This window comes from Anguilla rostrata, chromosome 10 (assembly GCF_018555375.3).
Source record: "Anguilla rostrata isolate EN2019 chromosome 10, ASM1855537v3, whole genome shotgun sequence".
NCBI lineage: Eukaryota > Metazoa > Chordata > Actinopteri > Anguilliformes > Anguillidae > Anguilla > Anguilla rostrata.
The window spans coordinates 33,723,671-33,736,839 of NC_057942.1; the positions used below are offsets into that span (position 1 = coordinate 33,723,671).

The window sequence follows — 13,169 nt, forward strand, 5'->3', positions numbered from 1 at the left end:
TTAGACAGTTATTTTGGAATAACGAAGATCCAAGACCCTTGATACTGCTCTGACCCGTAAATAGATCGTAAGTAGAGGAAGTTAAAAGTAAATTCTACTGCTTCATGCGTTCAATCTCCGAGATTATTAGCTTAATTTTTCAAGTTAATCGCTGTTGTCTGAAGCATGAACAGAAGAAGACAGAAGACCCTAATTGTTTTTTCCCCATTGCGTTTATTTATTTAAACATTACCGGGGAAACAATAAACATTTCACGTTTGGTTTCTCAAACAAAATAATAGCACAACATCACACACTTTTGACACCGCTGACCCGATCTCGCGGCTGCTTTCAAATGCAAGGTTCTTTTTGATCAGTGGGCTTCTTTCGGAGACAAAAGCATGCTGAGGATCAGATTCTCCCACGTGACCCAAAGGAATCTCAGCACCCCGGCACCCAGTTCCCGTGCTCAGTCTAATTTGAAATTTAAATGCATTTTAAAGAAAACATTATTTTTCTTCTGTTCTTCAGAATTGTATCGAGCCGTGCCATTGCAGCTGCCCTAGAATGTTTCTGTTGTCCTTTTTTCCCCCCGTAGCTTATTCAAAGTGTAGGTAGGCTATAGCTTGGAGGCACGAATGTGGGCCATTGCAATTGGTAACCCACAGTTGGATCCGTCCAGACATGACTTTGTGAATGAGTGAAGTGCTAGTCGCTTTGAAGAAGAGCTGTAAAGCACAGCTTTGCTTTATCTACAGGAAAGGGGATAGCTATAGCTGCATCAGAAGTTTGCGCTAGAATCACTCCTACCGTGATGTGTGTGGGGGGCGTTCTTTGGAGTTAAGCAGACCGGTAGCAAGGCTTCGGTAGTTTACAGCTATATTTTATTCCGCAGCTCGCTAGGCTGCCGCAACGCAACAGTCGCAAGTGGACGGCGCTTGAACTGCACTTATTACAACAAACAACTGATCCTGGGTCATGCAATTTGACTTTAAAAACTACACTTTTTGTCCCGGAGAAATGTGTCCAGCTTTGGAGCTCCGTTGACTGCGAACAGTTGGACTGCATTCTGGAAATAAGGCACCGTGCAGAGCGGATACTACCTGCAGTCCTCGCGATTAATTGAACAGTTTTATTATCTTCTCTGTCTTCATAACAAACATTACATCACGATACCCGCAGTTTCTGGCGTATTATGCTACCTGTGTAATTTAACAATGACTGGTATGAATTGCAGTTCACCTTTACTATAGAAAACGAGTTTACTTTTGCTCCGCTGGAAGTATTTCGTAGCATATATTTCAGGCAACACTATGGGCTTTACTATATGGATAATTTTTGTGGCTTTGATCGGAGTTGCCACCATCCCTCTACAAACTGACGGTGGGTATTAATCGCGTTCGTTAAATAGAGACAGTAGCGGCTACGTAAAATAATCCTGCATCATGCAGTAAGAATGTATGCAGTCCATAGGTCCGAGTTGTACAAAGAGCAAGAGCAGTACAATGCATAGATGATCGATTGTGTTGTTTGCTACATTTTTCACGACCTTAGGTGTACGGGTATTAGGCTACACTTATTTTCATATTTAAATCTTTTACATGAATTAATGGGATCCTTTTATGTCGAAATTGATCCACAGGTAACATGAAGGTTTCGAAAGATTATTTTTGGTCTTTATTTTAGATTGGGCTCCTTCAACTATGATAAAATTATCTCTAGCCTTCTAAAATGAAAAAAAATAAAAATACTTTTTTGTCTGTATCTAAGTTGAAAACGAATAGTTGGCATAGCCTATCGTGCATTGCAGCGGCAGTGATGCTAATTTCTAGGTGGAAGTAATCTAAAATAATCCATCCCAGTTCTGGTACAAAAAGTGAACTCCTCAAATCGTTATTACAATTTGTTTTGAGATTCCAATGATACATTCATGCAAGTTTCACTGCATAAATTGTCCCTGCAAAGACAGCAATTTTGCATCGAGGCACGTCCAATCATCTAAAAAACATTAGGCATAAAGTTTTATTTAATAAGCGGATAAGCGGCGAATAAAAGCCAACCATGTTTAGGACAAACACACACACGCGTATCTCGGAAATATTTTCCTTATTGGCTCATGCATCGTTGAATTAATTTAGCACTTTCGGTTTCATTGCTCAGGTCCTTCAAATATGAAGTCAATCAAAGTTAGCTTGCTTTAGGATTTTGGCGGTTGCAGTGAACGGACGCAATTATCTTTTCAGCTCTACCCCAGCTTCACGTTTTTTATTGGAATGCTGCTTCAGGATTGCGCACGCACCCGATGATTGACAAGCGACACAAAATAGCTCCGTGTTGATGGCAGTGTTAACTTTTAAGGCATCTGAGATCTAAGCGTTCACGCAGTGTGTAAAGCTTTACAAAATGTCAGAATCTGCACTTTACGTTCCATTATCGGCTAAGGTAATAATACATGTGCGATGATTTGAAGAAGCACATCTTTAGCTGGATTTACCAAAGGAATGTTGCACGTGTTAGCTCCATAGCGAGTTTTCGCTATTTAAAATCATATGTCATGGGAATCAGAAATCAGTTAAAGGCAATACGCCCAGAGTCAGTGAAGTACAGTGAGTCTGTGGCCTATGTGAAGTGGCTATGGGTGAATAAAAAGTGGTGACTCATTTCATACCCTTGGTTACTGCTCTCCAGTACAGCTGCCATATCTCATCCATCAAAGCCTGACTTGCTCCTGTGTAATAATGTACCTTCAACATTTCCCAGTCGTTTACTATCGTTCCGTCCACTTCCTCTGAGGCATGCACACACAAGGATGTTTGTCTTTTCAGCATCCCTCTGTAATTGAGGAGAACGATCACAGACTCTTTGATGTCTTGAATCATGCCATATTGCATGTTAAGGTGCTGTTAATAAAATAACACAAATTCTGCTGTAGGCTTTTCTCTCCAGGTAAAAGGTGTTCTCGGATGTTCTGAAGCACAGAACAAACAGTACATGCCAAACAGAGCGAGTATTGAACATATAATTAACGCACTGCACAGAAGAATGCACTTAAGAACTTACCACAAAATTGGGAGAACTACAGTATTGTGCTTGTTACTGCATTTGTACATACCCAATGTCTTACCTAACACTTGAGTATTAAATTAGCAGGTGAAGGCTATAACTTCCTTATCCTTAGACCACCACCACTACCAGCACCACAAGTATTAGTGACATGACTCTCAAATGGTTACAGTTCTAGGTCAGTTATGCACTTAACCTGTCTGAAGTTTGTGTGATGTCAAATGTGTATTTTTAATAAGGATGGGAAAGTGTGTCCAAGGTGGAGATATTAGGTCCACAGTGTCCTGGTTTGCAAACTGAAATGGCTACTTCGTTATAAGCTTTGCTGAGCTTTAGAATTGCACAAACAGCTCCTGTGAAAAGAACGGTTCTAAAAATGCAAAATTCTACTGATGGTGTCCACTTTCTAGTGGAATATTTTTATAGCCTCAACAAATTCAAATGGTTTTACCCCATTGGACCAATTACGGTTAATTAATGAAGCTATGCGGTTTTTCATATGGCTGAATGACCTTTGCTTTTGAGCTTGTCCCCTGATGGTGCCTTTTCTCTCTCCACAGGAGCATGCCTCTATCAGGGTTCCCTGTTTGCGGTAGGTAGATTTTCTGATTTTCACTCTGATATTTTTACCTGTCTTGTGTTGCGCACATGCACACACACACACACACACACACACACACACGCCCGCACACACACACACAAAGGCACACGCACAGTGCACCTGCACCCTTGCCTCTGTTGATTTGTTATCACGCCAGGTCATCTACTTAAGATGCTGAGTCCTTTGTCACAGATAATGCTCTGGCACGGTGTCACGGCGCTGTCTGTGAAGGCAGCGGCTAATAGCACTCACCTATACACTATCCTTCAGGATTGCTTTACATAATAGTTGCTTGAGGTCTGCGCGACTAGACGCGCACCATAAATAATTCACAGCCGCTGACTTGGTGAATGTTAACAGGGATGACCAGATCATGGTGTTTGATGGATCGGTAATTTTCTCCCCGAGAACCATTGTGGTTTATGGCGGTACACAGGAGAAGGTCACAGTCATTTGCAGAGACACAGTGTGACAGGTTAATTGCCACACAGGAAGACTGAACTGCTTTTTGATCTGGCTGCTAATGGTAATTCAGTATAATGTAAAAGCATTTTTATCTTAAATTAATTCTTTTTTCTGCGGGTGCCTGTTGATTCTTATTTATTTATCTATCTATCGTGATTAACAGAATAGAGTTTAGCAAAGTCTTTATACTCAAATTTTAAGAGAAAATACTGTAAAAGATGTGCAGTTTTTGTACGGCCATATTCTCTGTGCAGATGCTGTAATCCAAAGAGACAGTGGCATAAATTAATGATTTAGCAAATAGTTGAGGGGTACCTTGTCTATGAAACCAACACAAATCCTAGCTGCAGACATGTCTTTACTCCTGTCTGTAATTGAATGGCTTTCAGGTATGAATACCTTTGTAAGCGAGAAGCACAATTATGGAGAGAATAGTTATTTAGTTTTTGTTTGAAGCAACTGGTTGTTTCTCCAAACCCCAAATCTCAGCCACGAACATTGTTTTTAGAGGAAGCAGAGCACTTTACATGGGGTTCACGCTAGACTTTAATGGCACACAGCGGCCAAATTCTTGCCCCAGCTACTATGTAATGACCTTAATTACAGTAAGCATAAGTGTAGACCAGCGACTTCCCCTCTCTGTGTGTTTAAGAACGCAGTCGTCAAGTTGAGTGGTGCTTTCCCATCCAATCTCTTTCAACCATCCGGTGGCCCTTGTGAAGGTAACCATGGTGATGTGGGGGAAAAAGGGGGCGGGGAAACGGGCAGGTGGAGACACGGGCATGTTGTGACACACTCAGGAAGAGGCCCCTTCGAAGTTCAAAGACAAAATGTACCAACAGCTGGCGAGGGTGCCAGGAACTACCGGACAGATGATGTGATTGGTCAAACAAAACAAGGATCGACAATGGGGCGCTCTGCGTTCTTAAAGTGTTGTTTTAAACACCCGGACAATGCGCTGGAACTCAAAACACCCTCAGAGGGGGAAGGAGGAGCAGGGAGGGCATGGCCGGGCTGTTTTTCGCACGGTGGGTGGCTCTGGTGAGGAGAAAGAGCTCGCCTGTGCTCTCGACATCTTTTTGGAAACGCAGCCAGGGCAGAAAATTCACTCGGGTTGTTTAGTCTGTTGGAAAATTAAGCAGAGGTGGGGAGGGCAGTGTTCCTCGCTCACCTTGGTTAACTTTCTCATCTTGGGCCGACCCAGATGAGAGGAGACAGCTGTCTTTCCACGGGCTCGGGGGGGGAAGGATTTCGAGAGGGCTTTTTTTTTTTTCTTTTTTTTGCAGCTGTGGTAAGGGCGAAATCAATTATTGATCACTCTGTACTGTTCTTCCTTCTTAATTAAAGTAGAGTCTTTGTGCATTCTGCCGATACCAGGAATGGATTCGGTGAGAAATAGCGGGTTCCCAGCCATGGAGGGCTGCCGTGGGTGACAGCACCAGCTGCACCCTAACATGACATAGACCCAAGTAAAGGGACAGCAAGCTGATACTTTGAAGTAGGTGATTTCAGGGTGTCTGAATGACCTTTCCTGAATGCTTTCTAAGGAAAAGGCGTACTAGTGGGAGCATACTAAGGCCAAAGCAATATTAATAAGCAATATTAACTCCAGTGTTTGTCTTTTACCTCTATTAGTTTTCTTAAAGTTCTCCAAGTAAGCCCAGTTCTCGAGGGGCAAACATTGGTGGTGAGGTGTGTGTGTGTGTGTGTGCGTGTGTGTCTGCAGGCATAATGGTGAAATAATGCTGAAATTTTCATTCAGGGCTCTATAAACACCCCTGCACCATTCACCAATGCTCAGAGTGTCCTCCTACAACATCATACGCGTTTACTATACTGTATCTCCCCCTCCGCAACGAAAAAAAAAAAAGCGTTAGGGAGCACTACATCCAAATATATCAGTGCTCTGGGGCATGCATTCCTGGAATTGCAAGTAAGCACTCTTCCCTGTAGGGATCAAAATGTAGGCCAGGGCTAGAATGGGACTGTTTAAATCAGGACTGTCCGATCTTATCCGAAATGAGCCGGTGTGGGTGCAGGTTTTGGTGCACTACAGCACTTATTCAACTAAATAACTAGTCATGGTCAAGTCAGGGCTTCAATCAAGACCTTTATAAGTGGAATCAGATGTCTCAGTGCTGGGACAAAACAAAAAACCAGCACCCACACTGACACTTTGCAGATAAGACTGGTGATCCCTGGTTTAAATGGTGTACAGCGTCAAGCTTTTCAGCAGACGGAATTCTGGGACACTGTGATCAACTGGCATTCATCCTATAGTTGATTAATTCTAGGGATGTACTGATGGTACAAGCTGTTGTGAGGTTTTGGGAGATGAGAGGAATGAGAGGGGAGAGGGCGTTGAGAGCGATTTGCATGTGAATGGATCTGTACATTTTGCTGTCGTTGCAACTGTTGGCATTAACTTGCCTTTTGATGTATATGCAATTATTTGCTGTTGTCTGAGATTTTTAATTTAACGGGTGATTTTTACTTTAATGCAGACTATATGCTGTATTTAAATAAGTTCATGCGAAGATAATTTAAAAATATACATCATGTTGAGAAATATTTTGCTTGAAATACATGAATACATCGTCGATATGATTGAATACAATTATGTTGAGGGAAATTAAAACATTTTTTTACTTGTCATGGCAGCTTTGTTCATATTATATTTCTACTGTAGGACAGTCTCACTAACCACTTCCAATGTCCAATGTACCAGAATGTCTTTATAATTTGGTTGTTAATAGTTAATGTTCTCATTTGGGTAAAGAGTTTGCAACTGTCCTGAATCTGATGCAAACACACCATTGTCTTACTATTGCAGCCAGACAAGAACCACTAAACCAGGAATTCCTTATGAAAACGCTTGGCCTGTATATTGAAAATATTTGAATAAAATATATTATTGAGATATTGCAGCACTTCACAGTGAATGTGCAAGTATACCATTTATTGCCACTTTCAGATATTGCAATATATATAAGTTGGATTGATCAGTATAAACCAGACAGCTCTGGTCCATGGGGGGTGGAGGAGGGCTGCGAAGGGTGCAACACTTCCCTGTGATAAGATATGAGCTGCTGTATGACTTCAGGAACCCCAGTGCTGACCTGACTTAACCTGCCTCCATGCAGAAATGCTGACTGTTTCAGGAAGTTATCTTCTGCCCGAGCAGAGAGAGTCAAAGCAGGACAGGTGGATCAGCTCACATGCAGAAGCCCCCTCTGACATACATCGGCCATATTTTACATCTGTGGTTCCCAATCCTGTTGGGGCACTGGAGCAGGGTTGGGCACCACGGTTTTACATCACTGGCTGCTGCTTCTCCAATATTCTCCTGTGATGTTGCTCATAGTTGGTTTGTTCAACACCTGTCCGGCATTGCATTATGTGTTGCACAGGGCAAGGTTTTCTGCCGATAAAGAGCAGGTGATATAAGTATGTCTGCATGCACAGCAGCAGAATTATTTTCCTGTTAGATATGTAACGAAGAAGTTACTCTTCTCTGCTCATCTTAGCGTAATTTTATCTCATCTTTTGCTCTCTGTCTGGAATGTTTGTGCTCCTGATTGATTTAAAAAAAAAAAAATTGCACGGTGAAAAATGTAATGGACAGCAGGAGAGATCAAGAGACTGTTAAATTAAATACGCCAACTCACAATAATTGTTCACTGGTGCATGTTTTGACTATTCAAAAAGGGGTGTTGAGTGGAACGCTAAATGCAGGATTATTGACTGAGTAATTGATTTCCTCTGAAAAAAACTTGGCCGGGACTTTGCTCCAGGGAAGATGAATACTTCTGTCTGGGTACAGCTATAGCTGATTGGCAGTTTTGGTATCATACCAAAAGTGATGATAGCCCAGAGATGAATGATAGGAGATGCAATAAGAGTTGTTTCTAATCTCAGCAGTGGTATTTACAGTAGAGCCCCAATGCCAGATTTGGAAGATATGTGTGATATGCAGTATGTGTGCTGAGATATGCAGTATGTGTGCTGAGATATGAGTGGTCCTCAGATGAAATGTGGAAAACTTCACTGTTGTGAGTAAACAGCATTTTTGAGCCCTTGCATATATTAACCAGTTTTAAGTGGTTCAGCAAGCCAGTGGAGTACTAGTGATGATTTTTTAATGTCTAGAAGGGGTACGAGGGTACATAGATTTGAATAGGGACCTAGAAAAAAATGGACAGAAGGGAGATTTTTTTTTCCTCTGCTGTGTTTGAAGTTTCCCAGGGGCTGTAAACTGCCTGAAGCAGTTGCTCAATCATATGCTTGTCTGGGTAAACAGCCCTTGAGTCTTAGCGTGTGTTTTCTGGATTGTGCTCAATGGCTCAGTTTTACAAGTTTAAGAAGTTGCCGTGTTTTGCAGACCGGCTGTTCAGTCATAAAATGTCTCACTATGAGTCCTTCTAGCAGTTAGAGATTTGCATCGTTATTGATTTCAAATGGTTCAGTGAGTAATCATAGCTTCCTCTATCACCATCAAAAATGAACTTGGCCTGGAAGTGATGACGTCAAGCAGGCAGTAGAGTGTAGGTTATGGTTGCCGTTATGGTTTTTTTTTTTTTTTCAGATTCATGTTGGTGGGAATACACACTTTATATTTATTTTTGCTTCCTGTCACTATTTTACAAGAAAAATATACAAAAACTAAACGTACTCATATAGGTTGAGCAGTATTTGATCCAAAAGTGCATCGTTTGTGTTCTTCAAATAAAGAAGTGTTCTTTCAAAAAAGTTTTTTTGGATGGGAAAAGACAACAGGCTAATTGCTTGCAAAAATAGAAATAATTGAAAGCTTTAACAGAGTTGTACCTCAGTTGAGAACAGTATTACCCACTGTTATCACCGCTGCAGTACATTTGCCCATATCTGGACAGCCATTGTGTTTGTGGTGGTCTGTGGAGCAGCACTAAGCTCTTGCATTATCACAGGCTAGCCAGCAATGTTGGAATGGGTGCAACCTTTGGCAAACACCCAGCTAGGCTAATGGGCAAACAAACCAAGACGCTAATCCCCTCCAGAGCAGTCTGTTTCTGGCTGGTAGATTCTTTTCTGTGCTGTTTGCCTGGAAATGCTCTCCTTCTGTTTCTCTGTGCGCCCGCGTAGCCTTTAAGTTCTCAGTCTCCGGTAAAAGTAAGTCCACAAACTGCAGATGATTATCGCGGCGCCCTTTATCACGCCGCGACCCACCCCCCCATTTTGGCTCATCTCTAATCAGGCCCGGCCTTTGTGTCCCTGTGACGCAGTTGCCAGCTTTGTGCGTTTTTTTGGCATCCGCCACCCTGACGAAGAGGAGCGGCGTCTTGTGCGGCCCCCGGCGTTTAAGAGGCTGGATTTCACACTCCCCTGAGCCCATTGTCTTCCGGGACGGGCTGCGGAGAGGAGGCGTCACCTCTTCTCCTCCTGGCCGCGTCTGCTGCCCTCACTGTCTTTTCTGAACAAGGGTTCCGGAGACGACGGGCTCGTCTCCTGTCTGTCGGCCATTGTGTCCGCCGGTAGCGCTGCTAGGCCAAGACACGCTGGCCACCAACACAAAAAAGTCTGGTAGTCAAAGGCAAGGAAATCCCCAAATCCCCAAATCTGCCCAGCCACCTGTACCATTAAATCAGACTGACGAATAGTAATAACCTTCCACTTGAAACAGGAGAAAACACACTGGTAAAAGGCATTACTTTCTTTGTCTCTTATACACTAATTTCTTATACACTAATTTTAATATCAAGGGACACAGTCACCCTAATTGTACCTTTTATGGTTATGTGTCCTCTCGTATTAGGTTTGAACGTGCTTCCAGCATGCCTCTTCCTGTGTCCATAGTGCTGTTGGTTCTGCTCTGTACTACGTGTCTTTGATCTGTCATTAAAAGGTAACTATGGCACTTTAGAGCTCTTCAGTCGAATCGACCGGCGTGGGCAGGCTCCTCGGGGGAGGAACCAAGGCAGCTGCCTCTCACCGGCACTCTTACCCTCTTAGAATGCAGCTGTTGCAGAAGACCCCCCCAAGGGCCATTGTGGTGTTGTTCTACATTACTCAGCAGCCACGTTTGCTGATGAGTTCCATGTGGTTTCTGGGGCCCAGGAAAAAACCTAAAAAAAATTTTACCACCGTTTCGGCAAACCCCGATCCCCCCTGTGTATGTGGAGTCCTTTCGTATGGGTGGTCTGCGGTCTCTCACTGATGAGTGAGCAGACTGCGCATTTGCCAAAGTTCTCAGGTCTCTCAAAGTCTCTAGGGCGTTTTCCGAGAGGGAAAAAAAAAATCTTTCACTCGCCTGGCTGTTATTATTTAACATTCATGTATCAGTAGGAGCTGGAAAATGTCCCCTGGCTCAATTTTAGTAAGCATTAATAAAAGAGGAATATAAAAGCCACTTGGAGTAGGACAGACCAAATGCAAAACAAGCAGATGACATTTAGAATGCTGAATTATAAATGCCTGGCATATCCATCAAGGTGCTTTTCCTCAGTTTAATTTTCTGGGATGCGCTCAAGGTGCCCTTAAGGAGGTTTATGGCCTCTTTGAAGGTGCATTGCTTTTGGAACTTTATTTTCCCCTATGGAGTTTATAGTATTGATGATCTAGAGCTCTCCAAAACAAAGTTCTTTTCATCTGGACATTGCAATTTTAAAACAGCCATTTCAGAAACCAATTTCCAGTATTGCTTTGAATGCTGTAGATAACTTTTTGCTAATGTATTTCTGTAGCGTATTAGTTTCATGCTAGATATTGTGGAACTATCCACAGGTCAATATTCAGGCCACCAAACTGAAAGGAATTAGAGTGGCATACCGGGGGATAGGTCCACACATACATGACACTGCCTCTGATTTCACCACTTTGTCAGTTGGAACTGTTGCATGAAATTACATTACAGGCATTTTGCAGAGGCTCTTATCAGATGCTAGCATTTACATTTACATAGCATTTACATTGCATCCATTTATACAGCTGGGTATATACTATATATACTGTAGCAGTGCAGGTTAAGTACCTTGCTCAGGGGTACAACGGAAGTCGCCTACATGGGAAAATCGAACGTGTGACCTTTAGGTTACAAGGACAGTGCCTTACCCATTATACTACACTGCCGCCCAAATTGTTCTACACCTTATGCCCATAACTGGCCTCAGTCGCTCATTTCCCTGTGCCTAATGACTGTCTAAGTCTAAGCCTCTGTCCTGGGCTGACGGGGGTGGATGGATGTTAGCCCGAGGAGGTGCGCAGCCAGACGAGGCCTGTCTGGGTTATTCCGCGGTGCGTTTGAGGCGAAGCGAGAAGCAGGCCCTGCCGCGGCAGGCCCCACAAGTCGCCGGGATTGAGTTTGCACACGCTTCTTTTGATTCGCAGCGAGATTCCCCCCTCATTGATTGCACCAGCCTCTTGCTCTTTTTTCCGTTGTGAAGGGAAGTTGGAACCGTTCGCCTTTTGGGGAAAAAAACATCCATCATCTTGTTCTGTCTGCCCTATAACTCTAGGATATACAGATCCTGACATGTTTAATGTGTAATTGAAGAGCATAAGTCACTGTCCCAATTTCTTTTGAGGCTGCTATTCTTATGTTGCTGTGTAACCTTGGTGCTGTGTATTGTGGGTAAAACCTCTGGGTTAGAACTCTAAATAAGGTAAGTATGGCTTAAAAACTGAGCCAAGTTGTTAAGAACAATCCTTTTTTGTCATAGCACTTGTAAATAGGTTCAGACACTGAGACGTGTTAAATAAATTTCTGTTGCTCAACTAAATATACATTTTGTCGCCAGAATGTATACTGAATAAAGTAACAATGCTTCCCGTGAGAAATTCATGTTCTCCAGTACCTAAACAATTATGTATAAGTAGAGAGAAAACAGAAGAGGCTGTGCAGTTTTGCATGCAAGCAGAAGTCTGGGTGCGCTTTGCCTACTAGTTAGTTTAAGAACCTCCTGCAACTCATTTTATTACCACCCTGTTTGAGTTCAAGCACCATAGAACAAACTCTGTCTCACCGAGTTTCAGACACTGTGCAGATGTGGAATGACAGGGTCTGTCTTGTTATGTCAAGCCCTGGTTTTAAAGGTCCCCTTCTAATGCACCTGATGTTCTGTTGAATGTCCCTACCCAAATTATGTCTCCGGATACACTGCTCTAAGAAGTAGCTCACGTCGATCGAATCAAATGAAAGATCTCGGCACCTGGCGTAGTGTACAGTGCGTGCGGTGTTCAGCTTGCACACGGCATTATAAGGTGTTTACATTGTAGTGCACTTTGTGCGGAGGTTGGATTCTTTCTGAGGTAACAGTGGAGACAGAAGGAATTCCAACTGACCTTATTAGGGTATTATTAAGAAAGTTGCACCCAACTGTGATGTTTTTACCGGAACTGTTTTATAGGACCTCATGGTCAATATTTACCTGTTTGCCTTGTGTTATGGGACCCCTCTCATAACGTAGTAAGGAAGCCCCATGCTGGTAGGAAACACTTGTCATTTGGGATTGGTTTTAAGAATTGCTGCAAATAGGAAAATCCTTAGAAAACGGTCCCACACTCTTTTACTGTACCAGTATTAAAAGCTAATCTGTAAAAGGGATTTGTTTCCAAATCTTAAACCTTAAAGGAGAACCCTACATAAACAGTGTGAACAACAACATAGCAATAATGCAAATACCATGTGTTTGATATTTAGGTTCAAGCAGAAAATGCAATAAGTAGATAACTCTGATTGCTAATGTGTATATTCATGTAATAATTGCAAAGCACATATCTGGGTGTAAGGGCAGTTTCCCATATGACTGTGTGTGTGGATTTATGTTCAGAAATTAGTTCTACAGTGGGATATTTTGAGTTAGCTAACTTTGTGAATAATAAAATAGTCTAAGAAGTAGATAAAGTTGGGAATGGAACAACCTAATTGAAAATAGGATACAACCCTCTAAGGCAAACTCAAAAATATGATTTTTACTCACCAAATTATGGACTTAATTTTAAAATCTTATTTGAAATGGACCTGAGGCAAATATCATTTTATCGCTTTTCCTTCATCATAGAGCTAATTTCAAAATGACACTGATAA

The 13,169-nt window shown here is 42.4% G+C and overlaps 1 protein-coding gene across 3 annotated transcripts in view; it reads left to right on the plus strand.

Annotated features, from left to right (window-relative positions):
- The first annotated feature begins 464 nt into the window (after nt 1-464).
- fras1 (Fraser extracellular matrix complex subunit 1) overlaps nt 465-13,169 on the plus strand; it is a 114,298-nt gene continuing 101,593 nt past the window's right edge. For all 3 annotated transcript variants that reach the window (XM_064296643.1, XM_064296645.1, XM_064296644.1), the window contains exons 1-2: nt 465-1,362; nt 3,603-3,634. In XM_064296643.1, the coding sequence (XP_064152713.1) occupies nt 1,293-1,362; nt 3,603-3,634 (102 nt within the window). In that variant the 5' untranslated portion in view covers nt 465-1,292. The remainder of the gene's footprint in view (nt 1,363-3,602; nt 3,635-13,169) is intronic.